This window comes from Cupressus sempervirens, chromosome 6, assembly GCF_028749045.1.
Source record: "Cupressus sempervirens isolate cs-2001-9-10 chromosome 6, ASM2874904v1, whole genome shotgun sequence".
Classification (NCBI taxonomy): Eukaryota; Viridiplantae; Streptophyta; class Pinopsida; order Cupressales; family Cupressaceae; genus Cupressus; species Cupressus sempervirens.
In genome coordinates, this window is record NC_143123.1 from 466941446 (window position 1) to 466963124 (window position 21679).

The 21679-nt window shown below is 35.2% G+C and overlaps 1 protein-coding gene across 2 annotated transcripts in view; it reads right to left on the bottom strand.

Moving 5' to 3' along the window:
- LOC149553077 (2-oxoglutarate and iron-dependent oxygenase domain-containing protein CP2-like) overlaps window positions 1–21679 on the bottom strand; it is a 140709-nt gene that overhangs the window by 91950 nt on the left and 27080 nt on the right. For both annotated transcript variants that reach the window (XM_089788583.1, XM_089788582.1), the window contains exons 4-6: window positions 8457–8633; window positions 8152–8302; window positions 7950–8036 (exon numbers count right to left, since the gene is read on the bottom strand). In XM_089788583.1, the coding sequence (XP_089644709.1) occupies window positions 7950–8036; window positions 8152–8302; window positions 8457–8633 (415 nt within the window). The remainder of the gene's footprint in view (window positions 1–7949; window positions 8037–8151; window positions 8303–8456; window positions 8634–21679) is intronic.

Consider the following 21679-nt stretch of genomic DNA (forward strand, 5'->3'; position numbering starts at 1 on the left):
GCATCGAAAGAGTACTAGAAAGGAGGAAGGTGATCAATGTAGATCCTAATCAAACCCTGAAGAGCCAAAACCCAAGAAAACCAGCACCAAGCTCGATCTATGGGATAAGAACCCACAATAACCTTTGAGGAAAGGTAGGCAAGGTAAGAATATTTGTGACACCTCTCAAAAGAGTCTGCAAAGCACTTAAGGCGATGCAAGAACCAAACCAAGTCAAAGATGGTACTAAGTTTGAAAGGGTGCTCTCTGAACTCAACGAGGACAATACTGTGAGGTGTAGACTGCCTGCATCTGAAGATGTGTCTAAGGAGGAGGGTCTGGACCCGCTCCATAGAGACCCAATCAAACTCTAACAAAGACAATCCCCTAACAATAGACCCACAAAGCAGCGTCAATCAAATCAAACTGTACATAATAGTCATCTTGGATATGGTGTCCTAGAAGTGATGTTGGACTCACTATCTCATTGTAAGGGCCAAAGCACCATACCATTTGTTGATGCGAGGTTAAAGGGCATTTCTATTGCTAAAGCAAGGGCCAAAAACTTGACCCCCATATATGTGTACGAAGAAGAAATCTCAACCTCTACATCATAGAAAAAGAAATGGAAGTGAGAGGTCTTGAAGCAATTGAAGACCATCACCTTAGTCTTACCCAAATTAACTACTAGCAGTTGCACCTAAAATAGATACAATGTTTAAGCCGATAGCAATATATTATTAAGATTTATTTATTTATTTTAAAACAAACAGTAATTTTAAAAAATCATTAGATAAAATAATTTGAAAAAAAATAAAAAAATTGAGTAAAATCAAATTTATCAAAGTAAACGTATTATACAGTATACATTTTTGAAAGATGGTAAGCAAATTGGATTCACAAACTCAAATATAATATATATGTTTTTCAATTTTTTTTCAAATTGGGATAAAATTTGTCTATAGAATTTTACATTATTGCAATTTTTTATAAGCATTTATTCTATTATTGATTGACAAGATTGTCAAATCACCACATTATATATTAGTTTTTTATACTGATTATTCTCAAATCATATTTCTAGAAAAAAATTTAAGAATTCTTAATTGCTTGATTAGTATATCAAGTTAACGAAATATTATTTAATTCAATTTATAGCCACCTTCAATTTAATGCTACTATTTCACATAACTTATTTACTAATTAACAATTTATAAAAATGATTTAAGCTACTATAAATATTATTCTCAACTTTTAAAATAAATTTGTTTAAATGGACTTTATATCTTTGTGAATTCTTACAATTTTTTATTTAGACTTTTAGAATGTTTAAATCAGTGTTATAGGACTCAGACTCACGTCTGACTCGGAAAGTCAAAATTGGGCTTAGACTCGGAATCGGTGATCGCTCGGCAAGGACTCGAAAAAATGAAAAACCCATGAAATTCAAATATTTTTAAGTATTTTAAGATTTTTTCATGCATCTTTTAGTCAATTAACATCAGATGCACACTAATTGAGATAAATAGAAGCTACTTAATACACATACACAATTATGCATAGATCACATAAGTATAAGAGCAAATTTCTAATGTAAAAAACTTATTAACACAATATAAAGTAATAAACATAGTGTCACTACAGTGTCAAATGTCTACAATAGTCATGGATTACGAAATCCATGGTATCAAAAGTTCAAAACATATATTAAAATAACAACTAGAGTGTAGAAGACTAAGGCTCATAGTAGCCTATGTCCTCCTACAAGTACGCCTAAGATAAGTCATGGAAGACTATAGAGCCATCCTTTCTCCCTCTGTCTAAGGCTAAACCTCAGGGGCATCCTCATCCTCACCCCCACCCTCATCCTCACCCACATAATCCTCATCATCAAACTCGGATCCATCACTCCTAGCCTCAAGGTCATGCACTCTGTCTCCTCGCGCTTTAGCCTCCTCGACTGCCATCGCTACTGCCTCAGCCTCCTGATCCACTTGATCAACCCACTCCACGTCTTCATCACTAAGACAGGATCAACAATCTCTATGTTCCACTTTGCATGTGGATCAACAGTCTCTAATACAATCAGTGATGTATTAGTTCCCTAGATCTGTCTATGGCAAAGGCAAAGGCGAAGGTTGTAGTGAAATAAGACAAGATCATTCAATTTTTGCACTACCAACCTATTGTGCTTCTTTGAGTGTATATGCTCGAATAGACTCCAATTACGTTCGCATCTTGATGCACTAGATGGCTAGCTCAAGATGCGAATCGCAATCCTCTCTAAATTCGGCACCTTAGTGCTGAAGTGCAAGCTACAAAGTTGCACAAACCATCAGAAACCGATATGGGAGAGCCAACCGGTTTTCTAATTTCTTTCTCAAAACCCCAATACTCTTCTCTAACTCTTTCATCTCTATCACAAGCATTAGCAAAGGGTGCAATGACCTTTTTAGGTCAAACGGATGTTATACAAAAACAAAACCCCAATACTCTTCTCTAACTCTTTCATCTCTATCACAAGCATTAGCAAAGGGTGCAATGACCTTTTTAGGTCAAATGGATGTTATACAAAAAGAACCTCCGGACAACCCATGGAGATTAGATTTAGGTAAAATTGTGGTGTCAATGTGTTTGTAGACACTGGACTTATAGACATTGTAACCAATCATTATGAACCAACTACCAGGACTATGAGGAAAATGGATGGTATGTCACTACTAGTCATCAAGAAATCTTGTATCAAAGAGTGTTTTGGATTGAGCACCCAAGCCCTATAAAAATCGATAGGGAACGCTTTAAGAATAAATATCAGAGAACCATGAAGTTCGACAAATAAAGGGAAACTGCACATTTTTGTGTATAAGGGAAACTGCACAGCCACAATAAAAGAAAAATGTATGTTGATCATATGGGTCCTCATTCTATTAAATCCTTTATGGGTTTTTTCAAGTACACTTTTTACGCATGGTCACAACTGTTTGGAGAAGATGAGCAATAGAAGATTCCACTTGATTACATGTATATGTGCATGAAAATTCAAAACCGTCATATCTATTTGGAGTTTGATTTTGCCAGTAAGATTGAGAAGACCCTACACAATCAATTGGTTAGATGGAATTATTCCACTAAGTCTTTCAAGAATTATTCCCTGCCATGTTACCTAATTCTTCATCAAAATGTCAGTCAATTTAGGAGTTCTATGAAGTTGGCTACAGTTGATGAGGAAGGCATTAGACAACCCATCCAACTTTGGTGCCCACTTGGGGATACACATGCGAGGGATGGTGATTTCATAATCTTCAGGGATGTATTTGTGCAGTGGATAGCAAGGGTACTTGGGGGAACTATCACAAGGTTGCCATAGTCAATTAAGGATATGTGGAGACCCAAAGAGCATCTAGCAGATAAAGGTTATGAGTACAACTTGGTTGATTGGATTCTCAAACCGAAGTATTCATTAATAAGGCTATATGGGTGTAGACAGCCACCTCATAGACTTCCTTTGTTCATCCCTGAAAGATTAGGTTTCTTGGAATTTATATGGCAGTTATTTTGGGTTGAGAAAGAAATTGTTCAGCCAAGAAGAAAGGGCAACATGATGCCTCATTTTATAAAGTTTGATGGATATACAGTTGGGTACAATAAGATCCAAGAAGTTCAAGAAGTCATCATGAATAATTCTGGTTTATTAGTGATAAAAGTAGAGACTATGATCCCGTGGGGCACATTAAAACCATAAAAGCCAGGTATGCACACCAGCTGAATATTGAAGATGAAATTATTAGAAACTGTGATGATTCACAAGAGGCATACCAAAGGTTAAAGAAGTGGAATGTCATGAATAAGATAGAGAATCAGAGGTTAAGTAAAGGTTTGCCTCGTTTTCATTCTGATGAAGATATTGAAATCCTTAGTATTGAAAAGTGTATTAAAGATTTTGAAGATTTATACCAAGAATATGTTGAGAAAGAGAAGGAAAAGAAAGTTGAACAAGAATCTCTTACATCCCCTCAGGCCAAAAAGAAAAAGTTGAGCTTGAAAGGTTCAAGTCCTAGCTCTTCTACTCCCAAACCTTAGGAAGAAGGGACTAGTACCCCTTTGGTGGCTTATGAAAATTTAGATGATGATCAGCATAAATTGTTACATTAAAAGAAAATAAACCTGAGATGATTGATATATCTAAAGGAGAAGGGATGGCCTCGTACAAACTATAGACAGCACAGACCCTATGCTTGTTGCAACACAGTTGACACATCAGTCTATGTTTAGCCAAGATCAGATTAAACATATGAAAGAAACAATCATAGAATTGCAAAGAAGAGAAATGGAAATGAATTCAATGATAAATAAAATGCATGTAAAAACTAGGAGGTCAGAGAAAGACCTACATGATTCAAAATATGTTGGAAGTACTCAGGCTATTGTAGTCCATGAAGTTACAGATGTTGATGTTAAAGAAGGCCAGGACAAGGAAATGACCTCAGATGTTAATCACAGAGATTGTATTTTTAAAATATTGGAAGAGATTCTTGTCTATAGGATAAATCCTATATTGCCCAAATGTGATGAAGTATTGGAAGGGTTTAAAAAATATGTAATATGTTGGATTTCTTTGCTAAGGGAAAGGACATACTTTCTGAGATAGAGAGGAAATGGGGCCCCTCAAGGTATGAACAAACTCTTTGAAGTCACAAAAAGGGATCCCAATGCTCCTGCACAGATAAAGGCCACCACTGATTTCATTGACATTGTTATTGAAAATCTGAGTAATATAAGTCAAGAATATTCGAAGTTGGAGGAAAAGTTAAAGCTGATTGCCTTTGCTGATCATCCCTGTTTTCCCATCATTACAAATGAAGAGGGTAAAATCAAATAATTGGAAGAATGGAGACACAGATTTGTAGTGTTACCCCAAGTGTTGATAACCAAGTTCAAGGAGGAACAGAATTTTCAAATGGATTCATTCCATAGGGTATTGAAAAAAATGATTGTTGTGGAAGCTAAATTTACAAAGTTTGTAAAAGATGTCAAAATTGCCCGAGGGAAGAGATGGGTTGATTTACAAGCCTTTGTTCCAACAGTTCAAAACTTTGTGTGGCCCACGAATGCCCAAGTTGCCAAGTGGATTGAGGTCTATCTGAAGGTTCCTGAAGATGCTCCCAAAGAGTTCATGGTTGTTGAGGAGATAGAAGAGACTTAAAACAATTTTCATATTTTCAAGTATTATTCAATTATACTTTTAGTTAGTAGTTAGTTGTATTTGTGAACAGGTTTAAAGCTATGTTGCACCTTTTCATTTTTATGAGAAAAGGTACCAAGAACCCTATTTAAGAAGAAACAATTTCAAGACATAAGATAGATTTTTAGATACACATGTGATATATGGTACTGCTTTACAGAAAAAACATTATGAAGTAATTTTCCATTTCCAGCAATTACTTGTGTTGGATACGCAATAAAACTACTCTGTTGTATTTCCTTATGAATGAAGTAAATGTTAAGAATGTTAGCTTGTGTGAAACTGTATCTATATTTTTTGTACCTGTAGATCTATACTCAAGTTCTATATTACATATTTGATTCATTAATTATATATATATATATATATATATCTTATCATTATTATTACACACACACACATATATATTATATATATACATAAGATTATATTAAGAATCCAATAAAGTAATATTATATTGTATTGACTTCAACAGCCGACAGCATCTTATAATTACGTAAGATCGACAGCACCTTACACTTATGTAAGGGTGTGTTATTAACAAATAATAAATCACCCTCATATGATGCTGTTTACCAACTATCGTGACACTATGGAATCGGCTGTGACTATTGGCTGTAAGCACTTTGGAACTGTCCATTGTGACTGTCCATCGTGACAGTTCACTTCCCTATCCGCATATATATATATATATTCTGGTCTGTGATGGGAAGTAGATCAATCAACGTGGCAATCATACTCTCTCATCACAGAACATTATATATATATCAGTCTAAATTATATTTTAGTTTTCTTCCTTCAAATACATTATCTTGTTCAACCATAAACATCAAGAAATAAGAGTATAAACAGTACCACTATAATTCAATTTCTGCATTATCAAGATAAATTGAAACTAAGATTTACACCAATAAGAAGACCTCAGCACATCAAAACTTTACACCTGATAAAGGATATGACACTTATATGCCCTACAAAAGTCAACCAAGAAGATCTAACAATTCAGAAGGAACTAGAAAAGGTTGTATGGCCCTAAAAAGGGTGCAGGAAAAGAATACAGAAAGGATGAGAAAAAGAGACAACTCAAATGCCAAATAACATGAACAGATAGGTTATGGCGAAACTTTCACACCTACAGGAAAATGGAAACTAAAAGAATTGTGGATTCAATGGTTCCAATAGGGAAACCAAGGTGCCTAAGAGGGACCTTGTCTGAACTGAACTCATACCGAAGTAATCCCAAGGGTGTCCAAATGCTGCATGTGTCATGAAGGTTTGTGTAGTTCCAATTCCAAATCCCCATAAGAGGTGCTTCCATCCAACTACATTTAAGTCTCTAGACTCCCAAACTCCATTAATCATTAGGATCTTTTGTCATGTAAGAAACCCACTTACAATGAGGTGGTGGAAAAGCATTGGTATTTAATTCTTGAGTGGGTTGACAGATACATTATCACTGTGCACTTTGCCAAAAAACATCTTTAGATAAGTCAGCTTGCACAATACATGGCTAGTGAAAGTGGCATTGTAAACCATTATGGCTCAAGTGAAACTAAAACAAATTTTGACTTCAATACTTTTGTAGTCACTTTGTTTGCTTATATAGTAATGGTGAAGTTTCCATAAATGAGGCAGCTTTTGCACATGACACAGCTAGTGAGAGGCACTCCAATTCATTTTGGTTCAAATGAATTGAACCAAACGTTGACATTAAATGCTTTTAATGAAGAAGAATAAAAAGGCTATTTACTTCTATTAAATTTTGAATTTTCATCGTGTAATGACATTTTGAGACTTCGATATTCTCATGTTTGCAAATTATATCAGGTTTTTAAAACTTACTTATATTTATCACTAATTATGATTGCCATTGTTCTTATAATTTTTATTTTTGACTGATTGTAGTTTTGTGTTTTCTTTGTCTAATAACATTTCGAGACTTAAGTATTTTCATTTTTAGAAATTAAACCAAATTATATATACAAACATACATATATAGAGTACCCACACCATACAGGAAAAAAGATATTAGGTAATATGGAGTATGTTGCAGCTAGTTGCAAATCAAAACAAGTTGTAAGGACACTATTGATGTGTTGCCAGTGTCAATGCAGATGCTAGCAACAAAAGGTAAGGCCTTACTATTTAAGAGTTACTGACGTTGGGTTTGTAAAGTATATTCTGAGTGTTTTGAGTTACGCTATGTTTTGATTCAGTTCCTTGATTTTTTCAAAAGTGAAGGCCTTGCTATATAAGTGTTCTCATATTGGGTTTGCAAAGTATATTCTGTGTATTTTGAGTTCTGCTTTATTTTGTTTCAGTTCCTTGATTTTTATTTTGTATGCATACAACAATTTACAATAAGCAAAACATTCAAACATTTCATTCCTAAATATATATCCAAAAGGCTGATAGAACTGTTTGAAAATCAACCAAGTTGTTTTCTTTTGAAATGAGATTCATACTGTTGAATTAACTGTAGATTTTGGATGGCAATTACAGGTCAATGAAAAACCAATCAGCCATGTTACTAAACTAAATTTGTATCTCTGAGTTAATTCACATAATACCAAGGCTGATTCACATATGCCAACTACAGCATTTCATATAAAATTGTGAACAAGGTTTTCTAATTGACATTTATAATTCACAGACAAGGCAGTTCTAGATGATCAATTTTGAGGTCCCAAAAAAAAAATTTCAGACAGATGAAGAATACATGGCATACCCAATTCTAAATCTCGATCCTTGCTATACTCAACAACAAAACCATGATGGGAATCAAGAGTCGATCCAAGAAGAGCAGGAAAGAGAACTGCAACATTGTAGAACTATGCAAAGTTAGAAATTCCCAAAAGATTACATATTAAAATTTCTATCTGCTAGCAATAAATGAAACCCAAATATTGAGGCATAATCTAAGTAAGCACCAGTAGACATTGGGGTCACAAATTCTCTCATCAGATTGTCAAGCATAGGGGAGAAGCCAAAATCATCAAGGACCGCCCCATATTTGTTCATTGTATTTGGTCTCATTATCTTAAACTTTGTCATGTCAACCCACTTCTCAAAATTTTCCACCTAAGCATTCACACACAGAATCATCACTCAAAGAAAAATGAAAAACAAACCAGAAGAAATAAAATATACAAGTGAAATACAGGATCGCATTTTATATTTGTATCATGAAAATATATACATATAGGAATATGAAGCTAAGGTATTGGGAACATACCTCAGCTATTAACAGTTCACAAAATCCTGGTTGAAGCATGTTAAATGTGTAAACTCCTGGGGATGGCTCTGATATAATCCTTCTAAAACTCTCCTCAGTATTCTCTTTAGTAGCATCAATAAATGATTGTACAAAGACGCAATCAGGTTTCAAAGTGTATAATTCTCTGTTGAGGGGCTAATAGAACCAGAAAAATATTGGAATGAGCATGGAAAGAAAACATGGCATTCAATGAATTTTCTAGACCCTAAGACTGAGATAGAATTCTCTGGCACCAAAACTATTGATTAATTAAATAATTACTTTGAATGAAATGGATAAAAATTCTGAGATCTGAGCCAAAGAAATGCTTTATTTGCATTGATCAAACTATTAATAAAAACCGCATAGTACTAAAAAAAGACACAAGAAATCACATTGATCATTTAGCGTTGATTTTCAAACCAGATAACAAAAAATTTAAACAAAGCTCCACAAATTTTGGAGCATGCAAGCAAATATATTGGTAGGATGCAACAGCTCCACATAAATACCAAGCTTACCACCATAAACCAAAAGCCACAACGCTCCTTGAAGAATTATTTTTATTAAAGCAAAAGCATCAGCTTTCACAATACAAAATCACACATACAAACCATTTGCACAATTTATTCACAAGGTCAACTCAGATTATGTTACCAATATATAGACAGATTCTGTTACCAATTGAAAAATATAACCACCCCGGTAGCACTAGAATAGCTGCATGTAATTACAATATTTTAGATGATCTCAAGGGATCCTTCTTTTGTGGAGGGCTTAATGTCAGGTTGCTGGGAAGATTTTAGTGAGTAAAAAGGACTGTAGCAGATTGAATTTTACAAATTTCATTAGAATATGCCTATTCTGATGATTTATTTGCCATCTTTTTTGCTTGGAAATGGTCATTGTCTTATTTAATCTCTAATTGGTTCTAAAACAATAAGTCAATCCATTATTCACCCTAACTAAAGCAATATATCCGTCTGATTTTCAAGACAATATCTGTATAAAAAAGGCAGTGCAATTTTCTAAATTCCTTTGATAAAAATACAAGAATGTTTTTCTTCAAAGTTTACAACAAGGTAGGACTTCTCTCAGCATTCCTCAAAATATCAGCAAGAAGCTGATGAGATACTGACATGAACAGCCTAACTCTGGTTGCTTATGGAATCTTATAATACATGTGATATCACTTACATGACTCAATAACAATAATAATTTGCCAAGTGTTGCCTTTGCTCGTTTCCCGTAAGGAATACGGAGATTTGGAAGTCCTCTCAGCAGTACAGTAACTGTATTAACTATCAGACCAATGTTGAGAATTGCATATATACTTGGATCTATTTGTAGTTTTATCTTCTTATTCTTCTTATACTTTGAACTGAGGACTGAGAGCAAAACAGAAACACCTGTCATTAAAGAGAAAAGCCATAGACATACCAAGCAGCCCCTCAATTTGGACAACTTGTTAGCCAGTTTGTTTCATGTCTCAGATTCAGGAGAAAAGTGTGTTTACCTGACAGCAGGCTTCTCATTAGTTCCATACAAACTAATGAGGAATTTCTAGGCACCAGATTAGCAATGACTCCTAGTGAGAACAATCAAAACAATGATATCTCCATGATGCCTAATCAATTCAAGCCATTCTCAAGAAGATAATTTGAGCACGCACATAATGATAACACCAACTTTCTTAGGTCAAAACTTGACCATTTGTCAGTGCTCTTAATGGTTGGTTTTTCTGAACAACATATTCCAGAGCTACTAACCCATTTAAGTACACCTTTGTGATTAAAAATTATTCCAAGATGATAAATGCCAATTGGTTGCAGACTCCAGAATGTTCATATATAACAATCGTAATGAAGACATAAATAAACTTGCAGTCCTGGTCTACCAAAATAATGAAACTAGCATCCTCAAACAATGACTTGATTTAAAGCATTCCTGAATACTAGTACATTTCTTTGGAAAATTACACTCCATCATTTAAGCCTATTAATGAGCAATAACAACAGATTTTTAATTATAAGACAAATAAAATGAATTGCTACAATTTTTATTTTTCTAGGACTCATCACTGAATGGAACTTTGATGCTCAACTCATCACTTGAATGACTAATTTCCATGAGTATGTGTTTCTACTATAGTTGGCATACTTGCAGTCTACTTGCCAAGTGGTTAAAACACGACAAGTTTTCCAAAGGAAAACTCAAAGGTTAAGGAGGGTCAGTTTTTAGAAAAACTCCCTGAAAAATGTCAAGTTTTTGAAAAAGTCTCTCACCCGCGTTTCTTTCAACATCTAAAAGCTTCAAAAATGGCATTTTCGAAGCTCATTTGTTATTTGCAGGAGGATTTAGTCATTTTTTCAGCTCAGGGACAAGAAGATTGATACAAATCTAACATTTAAGTATCAGTTAACTTGTACTTAAGTTATATTTGTATAAATAATGTCAAGATGTTGGGGATAGGTTTTAGGGTAATAGGAGTTAAAATAAATACTTGAGATTTTGGTAGTTTTCAAAATATTCCAAGCTTAGCCGAATTTAAGGATTCAACATGCCTTTAGCAGTGTTATCTCCCACAACCTGTCCTGGCTATTTGAGGTCAAATTGAAGCTAGAACAAGGATTTTCTACTAATTCTAATTCATTTTCTCACAAATCACTTGGTTTCAATTCTATATTCCTAAGTCCTAACAGACTTAGCTCAACTACTTGCTCACACCCAAGACAAACATTACTTTCTAGCAAGCCAAAATTGCTCAACCTCACTCACGGACTATTTTGCTATGATGCATTTACTTCTAGTTTTATAGAAGCTATTTACTATTTTGCTTCCCGTCATCAGTATTCCGCATGAGAATGTGATTTTTTACCCAATTTGCATTTATATGTAACTAAACTGTGCTTGTTTCTTTTGTATTCTCATTAGTTAACTCATTGGATGCATTTTCTCATTGAATTGTGGGAAAAAATGCATTTATAATTAAATTAAGTTGTTTGGGTTGTCAAGTTTTTCCGCAAATTTTTAAAAACTGGCTGGCCATTCTTTTCCCGAGTGTTTTTCTAGGGCTTGGCGAGTTTTTGCCAAGTGAAAGTTTTCCGTCTATGGTTTCTACTATGGCCTATCACTCATTTTCTCCTTGTTTTAAATGTAAAGAACCGTGGGATCGTGATCATCGTTGCAAAAGAGGACGACTAAACCAAATAGATTAAGTATGCGAAGATGATAAGTCTAACAAGAAAATGAAGACAAATGAAAATGAACAATGAATATTAGCAGTGATCTCAAAAGGGAATGAGACTAGAACCTTTCGGATCAAGGGTGACATTAAAGGGCAAAGAGTAATTTCCTTGGTGGATACGAGGGCCTCACATGATTTCACTGCTAAACACATTGTATCTAGAAGAAAATTACACATAGAAGAATTCAGTGGATTTAAATAGCTTTTGGGAATGGAACTATCGAACGATGCACCAAGATTGTACCTAACCTATAGGTCACCCTTGGAGGGCACTCAATTAAAAGGAACTTTTATGTGGCAAATATTTAGAACGATATCATCCTAGGAATGCCTTGGATAAATTCATTAGGAAGATTCATTATGGATGGTCCTAACTCAAAAATCTGCTTCACTTACAATGGAAAAGAAATTACACTAAAGGGATTACCTCATGGCTCCCCAAAAATGGTCACTTGCAAAAAAAAGGAAAAAATACTTAGTCACAACCAAGGCAAATGGATGGATGGCATAATGCATGATATTAGATAAGTCAGTTGCACAAGGAAAAATTATCCACATAGATATGCAACCTATTCTAAATAAACATAAAAAGGTATTTGAAGAGATTCCTCCACGGCTTCCTCCCAAAAGAGGTTTTGAACATCCCATAGAACTAGAAAAAGGGGCAAACCCTGTAATAACCGCTCCCTACAGACACACTCAAAAATACAAGGAAGAAATAGATAGGACTATTAAAGAACTCCTAGACATGGGACATATCCAACCTAGTAGTAGCCCCTTTGCATCCTCAATAGTATTAGTAAAAAAGAAAGATGGTACTATGAGGTTGCACATTGATTATCATGCTCTAAATAAGAAAACAAAAAAAAAAAAGGTGACCTATTCCCAGAATCGATGAATTAATGGATGAATTGCATGGCGCGTGTTATTTTTAAAAAATTGATCGATGCTTCGATTACCATCAAATAAGAATGAGGGAAGAGGATATACCTAAGACAGCTTTCAAATGCCATTATGGACACTTTAAATTTCTCGTCCTCCCTTTTGGTCTCACTAATGCTCCAGCAACTTTTCAATCATGTACGAATCACATTTTTAGACAACAGTTGAGGAAATTTTTACTCATATTTTTTGATGATATACTCATCTACAGTGTTACTTGGAAAGAACACCTTAGCTATATTGAGAAGGTTTTGAAGATCTTAGAAGAAGAATCTCTATATGCGAAGTTTTTCAAAATGTGAATTTGGACTGGAGGAAATCTTATATTTAGGACACAAAATCAATATTGAGGGTTTAAGTGTAGATGAAGAAAAAATTAGTGCGATTAGGGATTGGCCAAGGGCCAAATCCCTAACTCAGCTCAGAGGATTTGTAGGGTTATGCAGTTACTACAGACAATTCCTAAGAGGGATTTCTATACTAGCATGTTCCCTTACAGATTTCACAAAAAAGGGAGTCTTCACTCGGAATCAAGAAGCACATCAAGCTTTTGATAAACTTAAGGAAATCATGAGTTCTTGCTCAATTCTAGCCATCCCAAATTTCACCAAACCCTTTGAATTACAATGTGATGCATCATGGGGAGGAATAGGAGTAGTCCTCATGCAAAGGATGAGAGCAATAGCATTTGAAAGTCGTAAGCTCACTAATTCAAAGAGGCTCTACCCTATTTATGATAAAGAAATGCTAGCTATAATGCATGCTCTAGCCAAATTCTAACAATACTTAGTCTACAGAAGATTCATTGTCAAGACTACAGCCATACAAGCAAACGTCAATCAAGAGAAATGGAATGGAAAAACTCAAACCTCGATTCTATGAACCTTATAAAGTTATAAGGAGAGTAGGGGAAGTAGCCTATGAGCTTGAACTTCCTAGAGATAGTAAAATCCATAATGTATTCCATGTTTCGTGACTAAAGAAAGTTTTGGTACAACACATAATTCCATAGACTGAACTACCTCCCCTAGACGATGAAGGACAACTTGCTTTAATACCTGAAGGTATCCTCAATACACGAGAACATAAACTACAGAATAGAACTATTACTGAGTTTTTGATTAAACGGAGAAATCTACCAGATATAGATGCCACATGGGAGGAGGAAATTTTAAAATTGCTTGAGGACAAGCAAATTCAGGACGAAAGAACTGCAATGGCCCTTAGCTAAAACAAAACATTATGTAAATAAAATATAGAATGATTAAATGAAAGCTTTTTTCTTATCATCATGGCAATAAAATTACTCGTTTATTAAAAGTGTTCAAATTATAAAATTAAATTAATAAGGAAATTATTAACTACAATTTAGTGATTATTGTAAATACTAAGATCATGGTTTAACCATAATGATTAATAATAAGAAAATTAACTTGATTTTAATAAATCAAAGATAAACCATGTATCAAAAGCGGACCCATCAATTATTAAAGACTCAAGTGAGTCATGACCCCTCATACACATATAAAATAAGGATGCAATGAAGACAAGGAGGCATCGGAAGAAGGGAAGAGAATAGAGGCACATACCCACGTGGACATATGACCAAACCAAGGACAAGCAATCTCAACTAAGATGTTGATCGTGTGCAGTAGTAGGGATGGGAGGACAGTTGATCATATCACCATTAAACCCACGTGCAGAGGCAATAACAAGGAGGTGGTAGTCGTATTATGGCTCACATCTTACCCATGTGGAAGGGTAGACCATTGAGTAAAGGTAAATTATACGAAGACATCTCATCATTGCTTGGAAATATATGATCATTACAATATAATTACATGTCATAGAATTATAATTATTAGTTAAAATATAGATTATGAATTAAAGTATAAATTATCTTTTATGTTGAGGTGTGAATATTATGGAGAGTATACATGTAAGCAATAACTTATGATTATAGCAAATGTGAATACAAGGAAAGATTTACTAATTTATTGTGAACTTATTACTTATATGATTGTGTTAACCTATGGGGTTAACACCATGAATATCAATGATACTCGAAGCATGGAGCATGAGAGATATTTCTTCATTGTCCGCCATGGCCGAGAATCGATATTGAAGCATGGAACATGGAGATATTAAGATCTCCATTGTCCACCATAGCCAATAATCGATAAGATAGAATATTCTAATGTTGTCAACATACGCATATGTGAGTAGCCTTGGATAGAGGATGCCTGTCCAAGAAGAACCTTAAGGGGTGCGCTCCCAAGAAGATGGCAAGGTAGCTACGAGCTAGGAAGCCTGACTTGGAGACGTCCTTAAGATTGGGGGTTAGCCAAAGGGTAGAAGGATAGGATTATTATTATTATCGTGTTTCTAACAAGCTTCTATGTGCAGGTTGAGCAGAACCAATTAACACTACTAAACAGGAACATTACAATCACAATGTGGGCAAGGTGAAAGCATACAGTGAAAAGGATTAGCCTGATTTTTGTAGAAAATGCTTGCTGGCAATAAGCCACACAATTATGTATAGCTACTGATGAAAGGATTGGAAATAATATAATAGATTCTGGCAGCAAGCCTTCAAGATTGAATAAAAATACTGAATATGGCAGAAAACTGAACAAATTAATGTTAGATATATAAATGTCAAAATAAAACTAAATTTTTTTAATGCTGTAGTGGCATAGCCATCCAAACAAACAATATTTAAATCCATTTCTAGACTTAAAATATTGTGAGGTAAACTGCAGAAAAAGATGCAATGAAAAGTATTATTTCAGCGATCTCACTAATTTCAACAGAAGAAGCAATACTAAAGTGATTATCAAAAATCCCAATATCATATAACTTTGACATTAGGAATCAAAATTCTCTTTTTTGGGCTGCATTCACTAACTTGTAAAGCTGTCAGAAAAATGATAAGTTAAATGAAATAATAACTCGCAGGCTCTGTGGGCTGTAATTCTCCACAAAGAAGAGTGGTTGCCCTAAAGATCAAAAGTGTTAGTTGCTCATACAGACTTGCCCAATTAAGAAACTCAAACAGCAGCCAAATGTTGAATCGCTTCAAGAAAAATAAGTTGTGATTAGTAGTAAAACTAAGTCACAGGATATGCCAAATTTCATACACGAAGTTTGAATTCAGCAAATTTTTACCCTTTCAGAACTTCATCAGAATTTTATGACTTTTAGTATACAATTGCCATTTATAATAATATTGTTTTATTTTAAAATAATATAGAATTATTAGTTTAATTATTTAGCAATGTCAAACTGTTTTGAGAAATTTGTGGATTTATTACTTATATTTGAAAATAAATAAATTTATTTGAGTTAATTTCAAAAAATTTCCCGAATTTTTACCCTTGCCGAATTTCCTCTGAATATTATGATCAACTAACTCGAATTCAAATTCAAACCCTGTGACTTAGTAGTAAACTCAGTACAGCAACAACAAGATAAATGGAAGGTACAGCCAACATCATTACAGATAAGTAAATTGTTATTACTAAAAGAGAACAGAAATTGACGATGACAACCCACAAATTAAGCTCCACACAAAAACACTGAGAACTAAATTCTTCACACCAAATTGGGACATATCTTATAGATCCCACACAACTAAATGATGAAACTGGAAAAACTATGAATCTGATTGGTACAATAAAAATTCATACATTGAATTATTCAAATGAATAGGAGGGTTTTCATCCTCAAATCCTTTGACAAATTAGGTGGTTTGAGTGCCTTGATCCAACCCCTCAAACGATCTAATATGCCATCCATGAACAAAACAATGTCTCCTTTTTGAAATATTTGTAACCACAAAGGCAACCTCTGAAAATCAGCAACATAAACATATCCCCTCTAGTTCATTTTTTCAACTTGGTTGATTCCTTGAAATGGAGCTTTGGATATTTCTTATCGAATCTTTCAGTAAGTCTCTCAATGAACTCAATCTATGAAGTGATTTGATCATGTCCCATGGTAATCATCCCATGATGCCACCACTCATAAGCAAATATCATCCAAGTGAATAGTGGCATCTTTCATAGCTTCATCCTTGGAATAGGATTTAGCTGAAAATATGTATCCACCTTATGTATCAAAGCTCTAGCTGAAGTCTTCCCTGCTCTGCCAAAGAAGGGATTAGCTTTCTGACCTTTTTCTGTAAATCATGATTATTACTTCTTCCACGAACATGTGGTCTATGCTTCATTCTCAGGTCTATATAACCTCTAAGAGATAGCAGCTTGAAAATACGGGCCTCCATTTGTCCAATCCTGCATAAATTGATTTTGCAGATCATTCACTTGTGGTTCACTCTCAACCTAAGGTTGGACTCTAGGTGGGAATACCAACCTAAGGGGTCTAGGACTAACTGTTCTTGTATGCTGACATGTTCAGCAATTTGTCCCCTTGACCATTATTACCTCCATTATATACATAGTTACCTCCATTTTGTCTATTATTTGCACCACTATCATTGTGATTGTTATTGTTGTCTCCAAACTAAGAGCCGTCATCTCAAGCAATTGAGTAAGACGCTAATTTGTTTCATGTGCACATTGATCTACACCACGTTATCCTCTACTAATAATGACCAACAAATTCATTGCATGTTCCCCTTCGACATCTTGATCGCCCATATCTTCTAGCCTCTATTCTTCTGTTGCTAATTTTGGATTAGACCGTCAAATGTTGATGTTCAAACCTGACATGTCACTGCTTTATTATTTGTAACCCTTTAGGACGGCATGATATACTGCTGCAATACCACTGTAATGTACACCCTCATTATTTTTATTTTATTTTTCTGTTTGAGTTGTTTTAGAAAGCAGATGGAAATGCAGGAATAGGTATAGCAATACACTTATTTTCAGCAATGAAACCACAGAAATAACTCTTCAAATGCAATAACTCAAAATATCCACAACTGACAACAATTTTCAGAATTATTTTTGGAACAATGAGTACTATTTACCCGGATGATCAAATGCATAAGGATCATATTTCGAACATACCCATTTGCTGTTCACAAATAGCTCAAATTTATGACTGGAGCTCAGCAAATTGGCAACAGAAATTTGGGCACCACACTTCAAGGTAAGCTATGGAAAACCATGAAATGAATGTCAATGCATTGCTAAGCCCTAGGAAAAAGAAAATCCTCCTCAAACTTTCCATAATATTAGACGTTCTTCGTGCGAACTCAATCACCCCTCCTCAATCTTGCATGGCTAGCAAATGGAAGGTGCAGCTGGAAATGGGAGCCAACTAATGTGTACTAACAATAGCTCACAAATTTATAGACAAAAAAATATGGGTAAACATACTAATACAGGTAAAATGCTGGTTAAAATGTGTCTTTTACATGTTGGTTTTGATATAAAGCCATGCATTTTCTCTTTCAAGATGTTAATTTTCAAACTAATACATTTTCTAATTCAATTTTTCAAAACAAATATGTTTCTTTAAGATATTTTAACTTTTTTGCAGAGCTTTTACCGAATTGAAAGTTTTGGGCTTCCCAAGTACTCTTTCGAGTCCAATTCTGCGAACTACGAAACAAACAATGAAATCCTCTAATATCTACAAATAATAATTACAAAAATCAAGCCTGGATGTGATTCTTGAAGACACCATTATTAATCTTCAAAAGTAGATCTTTCACAAGGAAGATTTTCCTTCCAAGGATTTTTATCCTCACAAAGCCACACAATGAATGAACTCAATCCAACAGAGCATTATTATCAAATATCAATCCAATGATAATCCCAAATGAGCTTAAAATAGGGGGCTAGAAATGGATCAGGAATCTATCTAAGCAAGCTAGGGGTGAAAGGGCCCTAGAAGTCTCCTATGGATATTCTTCTAGAGCTTTTCCATTTGTATTCAGCATGCTGGAATACAGCACCTCTATCTCTGTCCTCTTAACTGAGGTTTATCTAAGGGTTTTGTAATTTCATGCTAACAATCTGAGGAAGGGATTAATCTGTCTGTTGGAGTGTTTGCATTTTGCAGATGGACATTTCTTCATGTTAGCAAGCTATCCTTCTCCAAGCTTCTCAGAAGAATTCCACTTTGTTCTTGCTCTCTATTTATTTTGAGTAATTATCAATTCCGATTTATGAACTTAAAATTTCTGTAATAGGGGATATAACCCCAAATTATCTTTGTAAAAGAGGGAATGCCCTCTTCAAATCCCAATTTGGGTAACTATAAGAATCCACACTTCGGTCCCAGGCTCTACCAGGGGTTTTTCTTCACCCCGTTCTTTTCCACCAATGCCTGCACTTGAACGGGGTCCTATAAAATTGTGCATTTTTCTGAAATTAATAAAATGGGCATCTACCGGGGATTTTTCTTCACCCCGTTCTTTTCCTCCAGTGCCTGCACTTGAACAAGGTCCAGTAAAATTGTACTTTTTTTTGAAATTAATAAAATGGGCATTTGCCTCTTATTCATCAAAAAAAGAGCTTAAAATACCTTTATAGAGACCTCTTTGATTCTTGTGCCCACGCACAAAAACATTTCATTAAATAAAAACAATTTAACATTTCCTAGTTGCCCAATTAAGCAAAAGTTCAATTTATTTAAATTAACTAATGCTAAAGTTAAAATTAATGTCATTTGAATTTAAATGTTGTAGACCATGTTAACTATTGGTAAATGGCTCCTCTGGGTATGCAAACTAACCACTATGTGGAGGCAACTACGGCACTTCAAACAATCAAACTTACTCGGGACATGGGAGTCAAAAATCTATGGCTAGAAGGAGACTCCAAGAATATTATAGATTATCTAAAGGAGAAGAATGAGCCTATGTGGATGATAGTGAATATCATTGAAGATTGCATTCAGATCCTTAAGTCTTTTGATAATATATATGTGTCTCGTGAGTATAGGGAAGCTAATCAAGTAGCTAACAAGTTGGCCAACTAGGCAATCAAGAATGATGAAATGAAAAAGTGGATGAACGAGTATAATATTCCGCCGGAAATCCTAGAGTTGATAGAAAGGGACAGGATCTCAAGCAGATTGGAAACATTAGAAGTCAACTATGAAAGGTTATGTGTTATGGGAAATCTGCCGAAAAATGATGTACAAGTACAATAGCCAAAGCACGAAACACATTATTAGTATTCATCATCACAATTTGAGGCTCGATTTTTGGGTATCAAGTACATAAAGTGAAAAGGACTTCTGCAAAAACAATTCATATCCATTGGATTCAGCCTTCAAAGCATATCACTACCAAAAGAAAAGCTTGCAAAGAGGACGAAAACATGGTGGGGGAAAGACATAGGAGGGAACCTGAGGATGAAGCAGAGAAATGGCGTCGGCGCTCTAAGGTGTGGAGCATTTTAAAAAATGGAGAAGTTACCACGTTCATTGAACAGCTTCATGGGTGGAAACCCTCTGTTATGCGTAGCATGGTTAAGAGTTGGAATGAGGGGATTGTTAAGATTGATGGGGTAGTTTTCACGATGACAGAGGAGGTTATCTCTGCAGTGACGGGAATACCCATTATTGGGAAGAAATTCTACAGAGATAGACGGATTTTAGGGTAGGCTGATCGAATTTACCAAGGATGTGGAGGAAAAGAAGGCTTTAGTGAAGAAAAGTACCTACTACCTGCCGAGCTCTATCAAGCCGCTGTGGAGGTTTGTGCTAAGGCTTATCATCAAGTACATTTCCCTCGACACGAGATTCAACCACCTCTACACTCATCATTTCGTGCTTCTCAACCATTTTAGGTATGGGGCGAAGATTTCAATCCCTTTTTTCCTATATTCATTGATTAATGAGAATATCAATGACTATAGGGAGAAGCACATAGGTAATCCAGCCTTCCGTGAGGGGCTTTTGCTGTTAATTTATGAATTTTTTAAGGCTAGGATTATGGGGAAAGAAATTAAGAATAGGAAGGTGGAAAAGGAGGGTAAAGATGAGTCGGATGAGTCAGGAGATGATTATACCCCATCTGAGACTGAGGACAGCCAAGAGATGCATTCGGATACAGAGGATGCCACCCCACAGCACAACAAGGGGAAAAAGAGAATCAAAATGGAGAAAAAGGAGAATACCGATCCTAAACAAGGTATTGAGATTTCATCTGATAGGGACTACAATGAGGGGGCAGAGGGCATGGATATGGAGGGTGCAGCATTGATGGGGAGGAAGATACCAATCTCAGAGAGGAGGAAAACAAGGAGAGGACAGGTGGAAAGAGAAACATTACTATTAAGATGCCTAACAACAAAGAGGAGGATTATGTGGGCAAGCCTTTCAGGAGGTTGAAAAGAGGTAGAGATATCGAACCAAAGGAGGAAAGGCAGGAGGAGGGGAAGGATAGCGATGAGGAAGATGAGAAGTAGGGGAGTAGGGAAAGAATAAGCAATAGTTTGAGGAATTTAGATATAGCCATTACACATGTATGATTTTGGTCAAAGACAGGAATGTGGTTTGGAGGAATTTTAATAATGTTTCTACGAGGATGGGGCTCAAGAGAGAGATGATTAAAACTCTGGTTAAGGAGAATAAGGAGGGCAAAATACAGATGGAGGAGCTAATTGACTCTGCCCTTGTTATTTTGAGCGACAACATAAAAGAAAACCCTCAGATGGATGTGCTTAACAATGCAAAAAATAGTGCTACTGATAGTTATCGAACCACAAAATGGAATTTCCATGAAATCCAGGAGCTTAAATACAGAGTGGGCAGATTGGAGAGGGATAATTGCAGCATTCAGAACAGGAAAACTGAGGAAGAAAAGGATATGGAAAATAGAGTTGATAAAGTGAAGAGTAGAGTTCAGACGATGGAGGGCACTCTACAAAAAATTGCTGAGCAAAGCTATAACATTCTTAAAGCGTCTAATGATAACATAAAGGTGCTCATAAACAAAATTGAAGAACACAAGGATAGTAAGGAGGATGACCAATCTCCCAACAGCGCCAAAAATAAGTCTCCTATGGATGGATCAAGGAAGGGA